At 40.9% G+C, this 18,267-nt stretch overlaps 2 protein-coding genes and 2 long non-coding RNA genes across 4 annotated transcripts; 1 reads left to right on the top strand and 3 right to left on the bottom strand.

Annotated features, from left to right (window-relative positions):
- Window positions 1-5,510: 5,510 nt before the first annotated feature.
- LOC110862958 (beta-xylosidase/alpha-L-arabinofuranosidase 1-like) lies at window positions 5,511-7,391 on the top strand. The gene is made up of 2 exons (XM_035845989.1): window positions 5,511-5,750; window positions 5,838-7,391. The coding sequence occupies exons 1-2, from the start codon at window positions 5,511-5,513 to the stop codon at window positions 7,389-7,391; spliced, it is 1,794 nt and encodes a 597-aa protein (XP_035701882.1).
- Window positions 7,392-13,495: 6,104 nt separating this feature from the next.
- On the bottom strand, window positions 13,496-14,491 carry LOC118433761 (monocarboxylate transporter 9-like). Its single transcript, XM_035845988.1, has 5 exons — window positions 14,412-14,491; window positions 14,219-14,330; window positions 13,970-14,137; window positions 13,751-13,838; window positions 13,496-13,674 (listed from the first exon to the last, which is right to left on the bottom strand). Exons 1-5 carry the CDS (start codon window positions 14,435-14,437, stop codon window positions 13,496-13,498), a joined length of 573 nt encoding a protein of 190 aa, XP_035701881.1. The 5' UTR covers window positions 14,438-14,491.
- LOC110862959 lies at window positions 13,616-13,989 on the bottom strand. Its single transcript, XR_002549237.2, has 3 exons — window positions 13,920-13,989; window positions 13,751-13,838; window positions 13,616-13,674 (listed from the first exon to the last, which is right to left on the bottom strand). It is a non-coding gene; the product is annotated as an uncharacterized LOC110862959 (long non-coding RNA).
- Window positions 14,492-15,462: 971 nt separating the features above from the next.
- Window positions 15,463-16,041, bottom strand: LOC118433762. The gene is made up of 3 exons (XR_004833559.1): window positions 15,859-16,041; window positions 15,622-15,789; window positions 15,463-15,547 (listed from the first exon to the last, which is right to left on the bottom strand). It is a non-coding gene; the product is annotated as an uncharacterized LOC118433762 (long non-coding RNA).
- Window positions 16,042-18,267: the final 2,226 nt, after the last annotated feature.

The raw sequence follows: 18,267 nt of genomic DNA, 5'->3' as shown, positions 1-18,267 counted from the left end.
AACCCCGGAAAAACCCGCGGGGTTGGGTTTTTCTAAAAAACCCCGGGGTTTTCCGAACCCTGTTTCCAGGCTGTTGCAAGCCTCGGTTCTCTTAACTCCAAAAGGGGATTACACAACGGACGTGATATTTTTTTTTGTAATTCCAATATTTTTTTATTGATGACCTTGATCCAGTGAACATAATTAGTCATTACAACACCCCTCTAAGTGACCTAGTTTGACCGGAAATTGAGGTCAAAGGTCAAAAACTCGTTTGCTGTTTAACGCCAGAAACCTTATATGGAACAATACGGGCAGAAGGACCCCTCTCCGATCGGGGAATGTGATACGTCAAAATGTCGGGTTTTTCATGCTGATCAAGAATATATAAATTTTTTGACCGACAAATGTATATTAAGGTCACAAAAAAGGTCAAAGGTCAAAATTTTTTATTGCATTTTTGGACGTTTCAGGGCATTCTAAGACTTTGTCTCACTTTTCCCCATGGCGGGAATATTTTTGGGGTGACGTGAGATTTCTAGTTTTTGTGTCGAATGTCGAATGTCTGGTTGGGTTGTACCCTGTCTGGTGTAAAATCTTTGGGGCACTATGAGATTTGGGACTAAGTGGATCATCGATTATCGTAATTCTGCCCAATATTGGGGTATTGTTCGTTTTTAAGCAAACGAAGCGAGCAGGTTAGGTTAGTTTTACTAGGTATGCGGAAAGCGTTGCTATTCCAGCTAGCAATCCTAGCTAGCAGTCCTAGCTAGCAATCCTAGCTAGCAGTCCTAGCTAGCATCCTAGCTAGCCCAGTCCTAGCTAGATCCTAGCTAGCAATCCTAGCTAGACACTAGAAATCTCATGTCACCCCCCAAAAAATTCCCGCCATGGGGAAAAGTGAGACAAAGTCTTAGAATGCCCTGAAACGTCCAAAAATGCAATAAAAAATTTTGACCTTGACCTCAATTTCCGGTCATACTAGGTCATTTAGAGGGGTGTTGTAATGACTAATTATGTTCACTGGAACAAGGTCATCAACATAAAAAAATTGGAATTACAAAAAAAAAAATATATCACGTCCGTTGTGTAATCCCCTTTTGGAGTTAGAGAACCGAGGCTTGCAACAGCCTGCTTATTTCATTAATTTTTAATTTTTTTTCCTAACAGCCTTATTTCATTAATTTTTAATTTTTTTGCCTAACAGCCTTATTTCATTAATTTTTAATTTTTTTTCTCCTAACAGCCTTATTTCATAAATTGTAATTTTTTTTTGTCGCGTGAGTTGTATCTCATCTCGCGCCAATTAGCAAAAAGGCACCCATTTTTGAGGGGCAAAAAAGCAAAAACCTATCAGTACAGCTTGCTTAGCCCGAACCAGGATTGATTAGTAAACTCATGTTTGTCAGAATGTTGTACTATTTTTCACTAGTTCTTGCATTAACTAGCGTAACTTGGTAGTATTGCTTGGCACCAAATACCACGAGCAGTGGAGGCTGTTCGTATAAAAATTTCGAAATTCAACCGTCCTAAATTCTAATCTAAGTTATTTTTGACTCCTCACTAAATTTTAGCTGAATATATAAACTCTTAGAAATCGGTATGGGCACCCTTAGTGCCCCTCTGGTTACTTTTTGTTCATCTTTGACTTCATATAATTTCATGAGAAGCCATTAAGTATCACCGTTCCAAATTTCAGCTTTTTACGACAAGTTATGAAAATCGGTATGGGTCACCCAACTGGTCTCGGCATGTAAAAATTTTACCAATTTCACTTCATATTCTTCCATTAGGGGCCATTAGCAGCCTCTATACCAAATTTCAGCTCGATTGAATAATTTTGAAAAATCGGTATGGGTCACCCCCTCGGCCACCTCAGGTTGAATAATTTTCCAATTTCACTTCATATTATTTCATTTGGAGCCATTAGCAACCTCTGTACCAAATTTTAGCTTTCTACGACCATTCTGAAATTTTGGTGCATCAAACCCCACCCACTCCGATGACCCCCACCGGTCAACCACTTGACCGATTTGGCCCATCTTCGAACTCGTTTCCTAACTTTGTCCAATACACATGTGGTAAAAATTTCAAGTCAATCGGTCAACTCGTTCGAGAGCTATCGAAAGACAGACGGACAGACAGACAGACGGACATGACAATTACATAAGCCCTGGTTCGGGCTAAAAAGGCATTGCCTTTTTGCTCTGCACACACTTATTATACAGAAGCCGCCATAGAGTTATATGTATAATATACGGTAGCAATCAAGGGAGAAATACAGCTAGAAATTCGTAATTAGCGAAGAAACATTTATTTCGTGCCAAAATGACGACCTATCGGACTCATATATGCAAAAGCATGGAGAAAGTTGTGTTTCGGTATGTGCTAACTTGCTCACCACAAAAAATAACCACGAACGACAAGGAAGACTGCACTTACTCCTCAGGTATCATTTTACTCCGACAATTTAACTTTGCATGAAACCAATCGCATGGAAACTCTCTTGGGGGACATTCGCAACAGCACCAAAAAAAACAGGAAATGATCAAACAAACACCCCTAAAATGCACCCCTCGTAAAAACTTGTATGCATAAACTGCCATGCGGTGCGAACCAATAATCAATTTTCGCCTTAGAAAAAAAATCCACATTATTTGCATCATCGGAAAAACCCAACAGGCAGGCAGATAAAATTTTTGGAACTAGGAAGAAGCCCCCCATGTGAAAACGTAGCATCAATATATAGCGTGGGTTTGCTAGAGCGTCCGTCAACAAAGACCAAAATTTCTGGGATCCAATTTATTGGGTCTGGGGATAATGAATAGTTGTGTTTACCCTTTTTTAACACCATAAAATTACTGTACAAATTGGATCATAATAATACACACAAGTGAATGATTTGTTTACTGGAGATGTCCTTGCCAGGACACACGAACTACAAGCTGTGATTGAACTACCCAGTAACTCAAATAAATAAGTCCGATGATAAACAAAAGACCGCACGTGTGCAAAATGCACAATCTAACGGAGAGAAGATGTATAATCTATAATAAATCGATTACCAGCCCACACAATTAGGGCGAGACCTGCAACTTGGAATTTGCAACTGGAACTTTAATTTTGCAGGTGTAACTGGAATTTTGCATCAGCTTCTGATCTTCATCACTTACAATTAGTCATGACTCCATCTCATTCAATGCTATCTCTGTGTGGCATGACATTCCACTCAATCACGTTTGTTGACATCTATTTGATTGAAAAGCGAAACTGCTACATATATCATTATTTGTATGCATGTTGGTTCAACCTAAGGCCTAAATATGTAAGACATTATCATTTAGCTTGACAGAAAAAAATGAGTCCATGGTTAAATAAATAACTACCGGCACTATATGTTTTCATAATTTCTTAAAACTTGCATGTTCGATCCGAACCAGATCAGTCCTAATTACACTGCGGACGAACAATCACTAACCAGCACGACCTACCCCTAACCTAACCAAAAACTCCCAAAATGACTATTTCATCTCTAACTTGCATTATCCTCCTGCTAGGATCATGCTGTTTTCTCAGCCATGCCCAACAGGTATGGGGGCACTTAGTGCTCGGCACGAGACGAGACGAGACGAGATTGCCTTGTCTCGTCTCGTCTCGAAAGTGACTCGAGACGAAGTAATCGAGACGAGACGAGATGACGATTTTGTCATCTCGTCTCGTCTCGAATCTCGTCTCGATCGAGACGAGATGTCTCGACATTCATCCATGTTTTTCAAAATATCTTTTGTATTCTTCAGATAATTACAAAATACAAATACACAAACTGCAAATATTTAGAATATTATTAATTGGCCTTGTATTCCTTATATAGTAAACTACATACTAGTAGTTTACACAAAAAAATAAAGGATAAATCTTAATCGTAAGCTAGTAACGGGATGACAAAATTTTACGACGCTTCCATTGAGTCATTTCACGTCAATTTTCGTTAGTACGTAAACACGTAAACTTACTAACCTTACGACCTTTTGACAAACGTACCAATATCTCTTGTATGTGATTTTTACCCAGATAAGTCAAATTTTTGGTTCGTAAGATGATCTTCGCAGGCTTATGAACATAGAATATAAAGAATTAGAAGAAGCACTCTGCTCTTTGTTAAGCAAGTAAGGGGGATGACTCTCCACGTCACATACGAGAGGTCGCCAGAGGCCCTCAGGCCCTCAATGTTAAACTAAATGGCAAACTCGCAGAGTTAACTCCTACTCCATCTGTGAGTGACGTGGAACATCTCTTTCTGTATCTTTTATATCGTGGTGGTTAATTACTCGTCGCTAGAGCCCTCACTAATACTATCTTTTATGCATTTTGTATTTACCAATGCTAAGATACTACCATCGCTTATGAACGTAATTACGAGCTTACGAAGGCTAACATGAAATACCTGAATGACTCGTAACCGTCATAGCTTATGTTACTACATATACAAAGAATACTTGGGATATGGATACGAAGGAATCGTTACCCGCAGTATATACAATTTATAATTGGAGTTATATAGTTAGTGTCATATTTGAGTGTCTTTTACGTAAAAATCAGAATATTTGCAGATTGGTTAAAGTTTTGATCATAATTATTCGTTTTATCTATTGTCTCCAAAAAAAATTTTGAAGGATACTGCATTTCCCAAAGCTGCTCGCTCCTTGCAGAAGGCTAGAGGACGGAGAATTTGCTGCTAAATTTCTAAATTTTTGATGTATCGAGACGTCTCGTCTCGACCGAGATTTGTCGAGACGAGATGGCGTTGGTCTCGTCTCGATCTCGTTCGTCCCGAAATCTTTCGAGACGAAAAAGTTGGTCTCGTCTCGTCTCGTATCTCGTCTCGTCTCGTATCTCGTCTCGTCTCGTATCTCGTCTCGTCTCGTATCTCGTCTCGTCTCGAAATTTTCGAGATGGTCTCGTCTCGCGCCGAGCACTAGGGGCACTGTATTATTCCTCAAGTTACTGACTGGATAATTCAAGTATTAAAATTTTCCGTTGTTCCAATGTAAAATTCCTAGTTTACCAGCCAATGTGACAAGCCAAGGAATGCAAATCTACCATTTTGCGACTCCAGCTTGCCCACAGAAGCTCGCGTGTCGGATTTGATCTTTCGCCTCACCTTGGCCGAGAAGATTGGTCTGCTCGTTCACGAGACGGAGGGTGCCACTCAAAACGTGGATCTGGACTCGTACAACTGGTGGAACGAGGGTCTCAAAGGAGTCGCCGATGCGCCAGGGGCTCATTTCCGACCCCCCACGGAATACTCGACCGTGTTCCCACAACCCATCAACCTTGCTCCTCCTTCAGTAAAGAACTCTTCTTCCAAGTCGGCAACATAACGGGGAACGAAGCAAGGTTTTAAACAATAAATACTTAAAGCGAAAATTGCACACATTTCTGAACAATCAATATTGCAGAGCATTCTTCAACGTGGGGAATGGAGGGCTGACGTACTGGTCACCAAACATAAACATCTACCGCGACCCCAGATGGGGGAGAGGTCACGAAACCCCGGAGAAGATCCACGCCTCAGTACGGAATTCGCACGTTACTTCATTCGCGGATTGCAGGGTGACGAATCTGCAAATGGATTCCTCAAGACTTCCGCGTGCTGCAAACATTTCGCCGCACACTCGCTGGAGAACGATAGATTCACCTTTGACGCTGTTGTCAACGAGCAGGACATGGCGGACACGTACCTCCCCGTGTTCAGGAGTTGTGTACAAGAGGTAGGCTTTTCTTTTGAGGGTTGCTCAGAAAACTCAGGCTACACGTTCGGAAATTTATCTGTTCTTATCTTATTTGCATATTTGTAGTCGGACGTGAGCTGTATCATGTGTGCTTACTCGGCCATTAACGGAATCCCCGCCTGCGCAGATAAAGGCCTACTGACCGACAAGATCCGAGGGGAGTGGGGTTTCGAGGGCTATATCGTGTCCGACTGCGGGGCGGTCGACTTTGTCCAAAGGACCCACAACTACACCCAGTTCCCCAACGAGACCTGCCACGCCGTTCTAGACGCCGGGGTCGACATCGAGTGCTACGCCTACAACGGTCCCTTCTTCACCCGCTACTTGGGAGACGCCGTGGCGGAAGGGGCAGTCACCCCGGCCATGCTGGATACCGCGCTCGCCAACGGGTTCAGGGTCCTCATGCGGCTCGGATACTTTGAAAAGAATGCGACCCGTCCCTTCACCGACCTTCTGCCACCCATCGTGGACAGCCAACCTCATCGAGACGCCGCCTTGGCCGCGGCCCGACAAAGTATCGTCCTCCTTAAGAACTCCCCCGCCTTGGGGAAGGCAGGCAAGGCCCCACTACCCGTTACTTTGGGGGCACAAAAACAAGGCACGATGGCCTTGATCGGACCACACCTGAACGCCTCGAGAGCCTTCTTGGCCAACTACCATGGAATTCCTTCCTCCATCTCGACCCCATTGAGTGCCATCCGAGCCTCCTTTCCCAACGCCCAGTACGAATTCGGCTGCGACTTGATATCCACAACGAACCCGCATTTGGATGAGGCCGCCGCCCTGGCCGCGATCTCCTCCCCCATCGTTCTCTTTGTGGGGATCAACGCTGCGCAGTTTGAGGAGGAGGGGGTCGAGTATGAAGAGCATGACAGGTTAAACTTGACCCTGACAGGGTTGCAGCCTGAACTCATCCGAACTGTCCTAGCCGCCGCGAGGGAGCCCGTGATCCTCTTCGTGGTCTCGGGTGGCGTGGTGGACCTGTCCGAGTGGAAGGATGATCCCCGAGTGGGAGCCATCATCTGGGCGGGATATCTGGGGCAGGCGGGCGGAGAGGCGATAGCAGACGTCCTTTTCGGCCGGTACAATCCGTCGGGACGCCTGGCACAAACGTTCTACTCGAACGAAGTGATCACCCAGTTTGAGAAGTATGATATGAACATGCGCCCCACGGAGGGAACGTCGACGGGGAGGACGTATCGTTTTTACGAGGGGACGCCCGTCTATCCATTCGGGTTCGGATTGTCCTACACAACCTTCGGGTATAGCATTCTTAACTTGCCCCCTATCCTTGAAATACCGACGATCGGAGGAGTGGATCAAGACTGCGCAGTGATGGTCACTCTGGCCGTGAGGAACGTGGGGGTGACTGCGGGGGATCACTCGGTCCTCTGGTTTCTCGCCCCACCCAACGCAGGACAGGGAGGAAGACCAATTAGGGATTTGCTCGATTTTGAAAAACTGGAGAATATTTCAGCGAATGAGGTGAGGGAGGCAAACCTTTGTCTGAATCGGGACCACTTCGTCCTGGCGAATGAGGCAGGGGAGTGGGAAGTTGTTCCAGGGGACTGGACCCTGCAGGTGGGACAATTGGAGAGAGTTATTCGTGTTGCCGTTTAAATATCAAAATTCATGGTTATGACTTGTTGTCAATAAATTAAATCATGTTTGTCCGACTCTGACTCGCACGAAGCTATTCATAAAATTGCATACATATCCGTATCCTAAGGTGCCCTCAACATGTGCCCCTTATCATATTTGGCGTAAAGGGTTTACTCAAGCAAAATACAAGAAATGATATGCCTATGCTATTTTGGCCTAATAGTTTTTTATGAAGAAATTGTGATCGAAAATTTGATTAATGATGAAATTTTCTGCAGCATAAAACCAATCAATCTTTAAATCCATTTTATTTTAAGACCCGTCAGTAGTACAAGTGTCTAGGTTTTTTCGCCAAAGATTTCTCGCCCGCTTTATTTCTTATGGGGAAATCCTTGGCTAGGTTTTTTCGCCAAAGATTTCTCGCCCGCTTTATTTCTTATGGGGAAATCCTTGGCTAGGTTTTCTCGCCAAGGATTTCTCGCCCGCTTTATTTCTTATGGGAGAAGCCAAAGATTTCTCGCCCGCTTTATTTCTTATGGGAGAAGCCAAAGATTTCTCGCCCGCTTTATTTCTTATGGGAGAAGCCAAAGATTTCTCACCCACTTTATTTCTTATGGGAGAAGCCAAAGATTTCTCGCCCGCTTTATTTCTTATGGGAGAAGCCACGGATTTCTCGCCCACTCTATTTCTTATGGGAAAAAAGACGGGTCCTCATCACACACTTCTTATGAGGAAAAAGAGGGCTCCTCGCCACATACTTTTCCTTACGGGAAAAAATACGGGTTCTCGCCACCATACATTGCCTTATGAGGGAAAAAGACGGTTAGGGCTTCTCGCCACAAGGCCTTTATAGCATGGGTATGTATTGCAAGGATATGCTGACTGCTTATAGTAACCAAAGTCTCAGATGTATTTTCATGTGTCGAAAAATAATGGCGGGACTTCTCAAATTGCCCCAAATATCTCAGTTTACCCCCGTGCCATAGATTATCCTGGTGTCTCTGATTACCCCAAATTACTAAAATTACCCAAAATCTCAAATTACCCCAACAATGTATTTCTTATGGAAAAAAATCTTTCAGATGGGGGTACATGGGTTGAGAAGAAATGATGGCGGGACGTTTGAGACTAAATTATCAAAAATGTCTCAATTTACCCTATTTGTCTCATTTTATTCAAGTATCTCAATTTACCCCAATTGTCTCAAATTCCCCACTTATCTTAAAAACCATCAACGAATCATTTTACCTCTATATAGACAAGTAATACTCATTCAATTCTTAGTTACTCGCAGAGTCTTCAAGTTTAAAAATGCCTTTCTACTGTGTGCCCAAACATTTAGTTTGGTTGAGCCTTTTTATCTTGGCATTTGATATAACGTTACTCGTAATAATCTGCTCATATTCTATAATTGAAAGTGGAAAATCAAACCAAACCGGTTACTCATGGCAACCAAAATCACAGATGTGTTTTCATGTGCCAATAAATATTGGCGGGACGACTCAATTACCCCAAAATTTCTCGAATTGCCCCAAATGTATCAATTTACCCCCTGTGTCATTGATTTTCATGTCTCAATATACCCCAAATGACTAAAACTACCCCCAAAATCTCAAATTACCCCAATAATGTATTTCTTATGGGAAAAAATTTTTCGGTTGGGTGTACATGGGTTAGTAAGAAATGATGGCGGGACATTGAGACTTGAGGACCATAATAGACGCTATTACATTTTTCACATGCTCCCCAAACGTTAACATTTTCTCCTCTTGGGTTTGGGGGAGTTCTAGAAACTGCATCAATTTTGTTAAGACATTCATCGAATCTTCATTGCTTAGCATCAATTCTACTCCATGAATATGATACTCAGAAAGTGGTTCACCCCAAAAATCTACACGGTCAGGCTTATGCAATGTCCGACACACCTTACAGCATTCACCAGAAGTTCCACTTGCCTGACTTTCTGTATCATCTTCTCCCTCTTCTTCGTCCGAAGACGCGTCTGAACTTGAATCTTGACTGTCCCCTTCTCTACTACAATTTGACAGCTTGTTCCTTCTTCCACCTCGAGATCGTCTTTCTTTTTTTGCTTGGGGTTCATCATCGGAGCTAGTTTTAGTTGGAAATGATGTGTCCGCTGAGTCATCCTGGTTCGTTTCAGCATCATCAGAATCAAACAACGTCACTTTGTGAAACCCAGTTTTATGAGTACTTAAAGCCTGTTCAGAATTGAAGTGTCTGGAGCAGCGACTACATTTGTAAACCATCTTAATATCACCTCTCTAGGTCAACTGTCTGACGATAACAGCAATCTCTTCTTTTATACTGGTCCGAAATTATTGAGCCATCTGAAAGATTTTATGATTTGAGGTAAATTCATATGTTTACACATGTAATTACATATGCACACATGTGTACACGCACAAATGTATGCATATGTGCACACACATATGTATACATATGTACACATATGTACACATACATATGTATACATATGTACACATTTTGGCAAATGGGGAGGTGCCTCAAAAGCTCTACCTCCATATGATCAATTGATTTGATTTTCCACCTCACTCAGTCCAACCCTACTTAATTTGGGGGTTAGGTTTAATTAAAATAAAAATTTGATTGCAAAGTATGATAATTAAATATGAATGAGTGGAACGAGGTGCAACTTTAGGCTCAAGTCAAGATTTGAGCCTAAAGTATGAGAGACTGAAGAAGTCTCTCATTTGCACCACGTTGTTTGATTCTGATGATGCTGAAACGAACCAGGATGACTCAGCGGACACATCATTTCCAACTAAACTAGCTCCGATGATGAACCCCAAGCAAAAAAAGAAAGACGATCTCGAGGTGGAAGAAGGAACAAGCTGTCAAATTGTAGTAGAGAAGGGGACAGTCAAGATTCAAGTTCAGACGCGTCTTCGGACGAAGAAGAGGGAGAAGATGATACAGAAGTCAGGCAAGTGGAACTTCTGGTGAATGCTGTAAGGTGTGTCGGACATTGCATAAGCCTGACCGTGTAGATTTTTGGGGTGAACCACTTTCTGAGTATCATATTCATGGAGTAGAATTGATGCTAAGCAATGAAGATTCGATGAATGTCTTAACAAAATTGATGCAGTTTCTAGAACTCCCCCAAACCCAAGAGGAGAAAATGTTAACGTTTGGGGAGCATGTGAAAAATGTAATAGCGTCTATTATGCAGGCGGCAAAGAATGGAGAAATGGTTGTGACTCGTAAATTACTTACTGATATCGTAAGATCATCTGAAGGTCTCCCAAATGATAATCCATACGCTTGATTACCAGTAAGAAAACGTTGAAACCTACTCAATGCTAAATGAACAACTGTCCACTTCCAAATTACTCAAAATAAAAGATCAAAAACCTTCTAATTCTTGTGCAAAGCAACAACATTGTCTTTTAATTCGGCTTAAAAATCAAGTGGTTTTAGTGTTTTGTTGTTAACGCAATAAAGTTAAAGGGAGATAATTTTTCTAAAAGTTTGTGTGCTGTGTACTTAGGCACTGCCTGACCTACATATCCCAACTTTACTTATGATAATAAATAAATGGGAAAGGTTTACATTAGACAAGAACCCAGTCAAATTTACTGCGCATAATAAATAAACACACAATTTTAAGAATTATTTAACAAATCTTTGACAATAAATGCTAATTATAAATACTTCTGATCTGTTATTTCATCTCATTACTGCAAACAATTTTCATATATAATTTTTCATGTTTTTAAACAATAAGTTTTTTCATGCGTGAATATCATATTTTCACAAATAACGCTATACTTTTGTAGATAAACCTTCATAAGTACTATTTTAAACGTTGGTGAAAAATTGTGTCATCATTAGTATCACCACTAGCTTCAGAAAACGTTTCACTCTACCTTTTTTCAATCTTTTTCTCGTAACTTGCTTATTAGTATCAACACTACCACCAACAAAAAGGTCGAACTCCACCTTTTCAACCTTTTCTATCCATAATAAAACGTAAAGCATAGGAGGGGACATAACAAATACTGGCATACCCTTACATGATGACTTACTACACCATACACATACCTTGGTCTCATAACAAAGGTGTCTATCCTTAAACGCTATGGGAATAAGTTCTCCATAAGAAATGTATTGTAAGGAAGAGCCGTTGGGCGGAGCCGTAGAAAAGGCTCGGGGTAATTTGGAATATTTGGGGTGCTTTGAAATATTTAATTGGGGTAAATTGAGGTATTTGGATAAATTGGGATACTTGAATAAATTGAGACAAATGGGGTAACATGAGACATTTGGGCGTAAATGACACACTTGGATAATTTGGGAGAATATAAATTGAGACCTCAAGTCTCAATGTCCCGCCATCATTTCTTACTAACCCATGTACACCCAACGAAGGATTTTTTTCCATAAGAAATACATTATTGGGGTAATTTGAGATTTTGGGGGTAGTTTTAGTCATTTGGGGTATATTGAGACAACATGAAAATCAATGACACAGGGGGTAAATTGATACATTTGGGGCAATTCGAGAATTTTGGGTAATTTGAGTCGTCCCGCCAATATTTATTGGCACATGAAAACACATCTGTGATTTTGGTTGCCATGAGTAACCGGTTTGGTTTGATTTTCCACTTTCAATTATAGAATATGAGCAGATTATTACGAGTAACGTTATATCAAATGCCAAGATAAAAGGGCTCAACCAAACTAAATGTTGGGCACACAGTAGAAAGGCATTTTTAAACTTGAAGACTCTGCGAGTAACTTAGAATTGAATGAGTATTACTTGTCTATATAGAGGTAAAATGATTCGTTGATGGTTTTTAAGATAAGTGGGGAATTTGAGACAATTGGGGTAAATTGAGATACTTGAATAAAATGAGACAAATAGGGTAAATTGAGACATTTTTGATAATTTAGTCTCAAACGTCCCGCCATCATTTCTTCTCAACCCATGTACCCCCATCTGAAAGATTTTTTTCCATAAGAAATACATTGTTGGGGTAATTTGAGATTTTGGGTAATTTTAGTAATTTGGGGTAATCAGAGACACCAGGATAATCTATGGCACGGGGGTAAACTGAGATATTTGGGGCAATTTGAGAAGTCCCGCCATTATTTTTCGACACAATGAAAATACATCTGAGACTTTGGTTACTATAAGCAGTCAGCATATCCTTGCAATACATACCCATGCTATAAAGGCCTTGTGGCGAGAAGCCCTAACCGTCTTTTTCCCTCATAAGGCAATGTATGGTGGCGAGAACCCGTATTTTTTCCGTAAGGAAAAGTATGTGGCGAGGAGCCCTCTTTTTCCTCATAAGAAGTGTGTGATGAGGACCGTCTTTTTTCCCATAAGAAATAAAGTGGGTGAGAAATCCGTGGCTTCTCCCATAAGAAATAAAGCGGGCGAGAAATCTTTGGCTTCTCCCATAAGAAATAAAGCGGGGCGAGAAATCTTTGGCTTCTCCCATAAGAAATAAAGCGGGCGAGAAATCTTTGGCTTCTCCATAAGAAATAAGCGGCTATAAGCAGTCAGCATATCCTTGCAATACATACCCATGCTATAAAGGCCTTGTGGCGAGAAGCCCTTTTTTTCTCAAGTATTCAATTCAGTTTAAACTTAATCCATTTCTAGTAAATAAATAAATAATGATACAAAACTAGTTCATCTCAAAGTCACAGAAATATGTCAAAAACTTAAGTCTTAAAAAAATATCGAGTCAATAATGAATAACGAAAAAAAGAAATTGCTAATTCATAAATACAAAAACTAAATACTAATCCACTAATTTTGGAATTAATTGGATGTAAACGTTTAATTAGGATTATTTGAAGCTTAAATGGAACTAAACAATGAATATTTCGCTTCTTCTTCGGTATTAATTAATTTTAATTGCGATTATTAAGCCACTAATTTACTTGCTGCGTGTGAGTTAGTAAAAATCTTCTGTTCTGCATGTGTCATTCTTCGTTAGTAAGTACTAAGTATTGCGTTCAATTAGTGAACTTTTTTTCACGCATTGTTATCCCCTGCCCCCATTTTCCTGTCGAGATCTTTGAGGATGCTTGGCGTCGGACTGGCGCTGTTTCCTCTGTGTCCTTCTTCACAACTGCTGTTGCTGCGTCCACTGCTGCGACTGGCGGAAATGTCCCGAGTCGACTCTTCGTACCGGGCTTGATGGCGTTGATAGATTGGGGCGAGGATGAAAAATTGGAGATGAAGATCCCACCCCAGCGATCCAAAATGACCAGGCGTACTTTCCCGTGTAGTCGTAGAGGAGGCCTGCACAGGGAGAAATGAGGGGTTAGCACCAGTCACAAATTCTAGTCAAATTTATGAAGAAATGAATGTAAAATACCAGCAATGGGTGGTCCGATCAGGTTTCCGATCCCTTGCACAAGTAGGAGAAGACCGTACGCGGGGGTAAACTTTTCCAAACTGACGACCTAAACGTTAAGCAGGTAATTATTAGTTATCATTCACTTTCACTAATTAATTACGTGTGGCTATAATTTTTCTCTCGTTACTTGAAGTAGGATGACGGGTGTGAGTGAGTAATTTGCCGCAATCATCAAGCCAAACACGCGCAGAGCAAGACGAGGAAGTAGTAGGTGAGCCCCATGCTGAACAACTTCCCAAAGAGGCAGGGCATCAGGCCGGTCACGATGCCGCAAATGGAAATACACAGGCCATAAATCGTCACGGAATTTGCCCACTTCTTGTCCCCCAAATACCCCAAAATTATCTGCAAAACGAAATCACAAATAAAGTTGAATAATAATAATTAATACTTAATTTCCTAATTTAACGGATTAAATTTCTTTACATTTCCGAAAACGGTTAAAAGTCCGATCGTACTTCCCAACATGGCTCCTTCTCCTTCCGAGTAGCCCAAGCCCGTGGCAGTGTCGGCAAGAAAGGTCAATGGGATCTCATACCTGGGAGGCAAAGAGGAAATGTGCATAAGTACTTATCCCAATTTTACTTGGCGCACTCTCCACCCACCACAATTTACTTACCACATGTACAAGAGAAAATTCGACATGATGAACAAAACGAATCTGGTATTTTTCAAGTGATCCAGGGCAAAGATTTCTTGCATCCAGACGTAATATCCTGCAGGGCGGCTTTCCACTCCTAAATCAATTACAATCACTCAATAATTCTCCTCGACTAAATTAACCCGAATAATAAATAACTCACGGGCGTATTATCATCCGCCGTGGCTACCGAAATGATATCCGGACATGAGTCGCAGGTCGGAGGGGGCGCATTCGGCTTCTCTTCAAATTCAGCACTGCGCACGATACGTTAAAGAATTGCGATGATTCCCCCAATTCCTAGTCATTAGTCATTATTAAAATAATTAATCAATCAATTAGCTATTATTCATTAAACCTGGACCCACATACATACCTCGTATGCTGCACAAGATTGTTTCTCATCCCTGCTTCTCCAATGTGCTCATGTTTCCTGCTCCTCCGTTACAACTGCTGTTTACGCCATTCTTCTCATTGTTTGGTGATGGCGACGGCGACGACGTCACTTCTCCTTTTCCATTAGTCTTATTACTACTCTGATTATTGCTGAATGGTTTTGTATTCATTTGTTGGAGATGAGAATTGAGATTGTTTGTGGTGGTGAAAGTCACACAAGTTATTGCTGACTTCTTGACCTCCCGTAGTTATTGGAATTATTGTTATTGTTCGCGACGGCGACGACGAGGAGGGGCGAGTCGCTTTCATTTTCCTCCATCATCATCATCTTTGTCGTCTTTTATGATAGCTTGGCCCCTTCTCGTCGTCGACGCTGTCTTGCCCACCACTCTCACTTTTGTCTTCATTACTGAGATCATTGTTCTCTGCACGAGGTGGGACAGGGGCCGGAACGAGGATAGGACCACCTCCAGAGGTGAAACCTCCGGCATAATTATTCGATATAGTAGCGAATCCCTTTTCCTCCTCCTCCTCCATTTTTGACGTAGTGGGACGTGCTGTTGTTGTTCTTGAGACAAAGCTGCTCCGCTTCACGGACAAATGTGGGATACAAACGAGAATTGCAAAGTCTTTCAGATTTCTAGAGTCCAATCAAGGCAGTTCCTCCTCCTCCTCCTCCTTCAGGGATGGAGTACATTCCACCCCCTGCTCCATTCAGGCTAGGTCAGCAAAGATTAGGATGATTAAGATATCTTCAAATTATGTTAGTAATCAATAAAGGTTATCAACCTACTTTAGTTGAGTCTGAGTATTAAGGTCGTGCTCATTCTGGAGAACCTTTTCCCTCTTTCGACTACTCTTCTTGCTCCATTCCAAGTCTTTCATGAGGATAGCACAGAAGCAAAGGCTAAATAAAAACACCCGGCGTCCACCAACAAGGTCACTCTCCAGCTGGTCGCTTCTGCAAATCACGAAAATCATCTATTAATTAATTAATTAGTAATTAATATTCTCTACTTCCGGGACTCACCAATGAGATAGGAATTCAGGGGGCCAAACATAAAAGTTCCAATCCCACCGCCACACATGGACAGGCCCGGCGCGAGTGAGCGTCTCTTATCAAAATAATAGGCCACTATCACAACCGCCGCCACGTAGCACAGCGACAAACCAAATCCCGTGATCACTCCGAACGCCAAAATGAGCATGTGAATTGAAACTGCAATTGCAAAGCAAGAGTTAGTTAATTAATTAATTACTAATAATATTGACTTTTAAATGTGTATAAAATTCGACAAATTGGGTATTAAAATGTCAATTAACTTGTAATCAATCATCATGTAAATAAATCAGAACTTACTGGCATAATACGACAGATAAATCCCAGCGTAGCCAGAATTCCACCCACAATGGTGCAATTCCTACAACCATAGCGATCCGTGAGGGTGGACGCGATGGGGCCTGACAGCAAGGGCATCGACGCCAAAAAGACTGCCAGCCCAGGTCGTCGTCGTGCTTTTCGACGTCCCAAACTCCTTCTGGATTATGGGGAGGAACACGCCGTAGGAAAATGTGACCCCGTCAGCCATCAGATTTATGAAAAAGACTACAGCAACAACCACCCCAACTAGACAAGCAGGAAAGTTAAGTTGGGCCAATAATAATTATGACGACCAACTTCTAATCTTATAAAGATTTAAAAATAATCGCTGTAACCAGAATATTCGGACAAAAACAATAAAGTTAACAAAATCATGGTTGGCTCCAAACTGGAGTCTCATTTTTCTCCTCTTGCTTTCTCTCTCTCTCTCTCCTATAACAATTGCTTGTTTTTGTGCCATATTGCAATCTCATCAAAATTTTATAAATTTGCCAAAAAGTGCCTAATTGATCCAGGTAAGTTTTATTGCTGTATTTTATGCATTTATCAAAATATTAACCACAAATTTGTAGAGCAGGTGGTTTCAAATTTTAAAAAAAATATACACTCCAGATTTTGACACCTTTTTTGAGAGAGGCGTTGTCAATTTAAGAATCTCTCATAAAAACTGCAACTCTTTAAAAATTAGTCAAAAAACTCATCACCATTTAATTAATGACCTCACTGACTATAAATTTGTCGTTCATAATTTTAAAATAAATTCCCAGAGCGGAGAAATGATTAAAAATGTGCCGATTTTCCTGATTTGGTAATAATTTAATAAAAATGTATCAAATTACAGCAAAGCTGACCAGGCAATTTGTCCCATCCTTTCCTCCAGAGACATTTTGGAAATCGGTTAAAAGGTAGGTAAACCTATTTTTATAAAAACTTTCTAGTTTTGAGAATGAAAACCAAGTCACTTCACACCCGCACAATTTTTATTTGGATAACATTCTCAGCGTTTGTAGAGCTGATTTATCCGGGTCCACGGTCCAAGTCCGGTGTTTTTACTCCACCCTCTCGCGGAGTGGGAGGTGCTCAAATTTGAAAAAACAGGGCTTTCTGCGAGTTTTAGCTTAAAGGCGGGTCAATATTTTTGAAACGGTTTTCGCCAAACTTTTCCTAATTTTTATCTCTACAACCCTTTTCGAGCGCTTTTTGAAATGCTCCCAGCGGATGTCACGATTAAAGTTATGTCATAAAATTGAGACAAATATATAACACTAGCGAATAGCCTTTCCTGTCGGTGAGCGTTATTCCATCTTTTTCACATTGTCCACTGGTTGTCATTTGCTGAAACGTTATCATATTGGTTAGATTCAAATGTAATTTAAGATGTAAAAGAGATGGATTGAATTGGTCGTAGTTGCAAATTGTTGCAATTTCACTTTCGTTGCCGACAGACATTTCCAGCTTATAATATAGAGTTTAACACAAATTTTAACTCATAATTAGCCTCGTTAGTCAGTTAGCGTACAGACATCCTACTTATGTAGCCAATTTGACTTGCATCAATTGTATATTCAGTGGCGTGGGTAATAGTGCAAAAAACTAATTTAATCCTTTATGCCGCGTGAAAGTCAAGTCAAATCGACATGACGGAATCGATATATGAGTTGATAATAAGCTGCGTAGTTGAAAATATTTTCTACTAGATATAAGCCGTCTCCCCGGGCGAGAATTATTGATTACCAGGAAATAAATGGATTGGCACAATTCACCACATTACTTTTGAAAATGTTCACCGTCTTTCGTTTTAACAATATGAATATTAATGCACCTAAAATCGGTAATTTTTAGCTACATAGTTAGGAGATAAAATTTGATTTTTTCTTCACAGAATAAATAATAGATGAAAATATCAAAAATTTAATATTCCTCATTGAAGAAAAAATCAAAATTTTATCTCCTAACTATGTAAGCCTAAAATACCGATTTTTAGGTGCATTAATATCTTCATATTGTTAAAAAACGAAAGACGGTGAACATTTTCAAAAAGTAATGTGGTGAATTGTG

This window comes from Folsomia candida, unplaced genomic scaffold, assembly GCF_002217175.1.
Source record: "Folsomia candida strain VU population unplaced genomic scaffold, ASM221717v1 Fcan01_Sc111, whole genome shotgun sequence".
In the NCBI taxonomy this organism is placed as follows: domain Eukaryota; kingdom Metazoa; phylum Arthropoda; class Collembola; order Entomobryomorpha; family Isotomidae; genus Folsomia; species Folsomia candida.
The sequence above is the reverse complement of the archived record's forward strand: the minus strand, read 5'-3'. Positions and strand labels throughout refer to the sequence as shown.

Excerpts from the sequence above, each read along its gene's own strand:
- LOC118433761 (XM_035845988.1), bottom strand. The coding sequence starts at position 14,437 with ATGTCGAATTTTCTCTTGTACATGTG. Across the intron at positions 14,331-14,411 it reads AATTTTCTCTTGTACATGTG|GTATGAGATCCCATTGACCT; the intron begins GTAAGTAAATTG and ends TTTGCCTCCCAG. Across the intron at positions 13,675-13,750 it reads GATCGGACCACCCATTGCTG|GCCTCCTCTACGACTACACG; the intron begins GTATTTTACATT and ends CTCCCTGTGCAG.
- LOC110862958 (XM_035845989.1), top strand. The coding sequence starts at position 5,511 with ATGGGGGAGAGGTCACGAAACCCCGGAGAAGATCCACGCCTCAGTACG. Across the intron at positions 5,751-5,837 it reads TCAGGAGTTGTGTACAAGAG|TCGGACGTGAGCTGTATCAT; the intron begins GTAGGCTTTTCT and ends GCATATTTGTAG.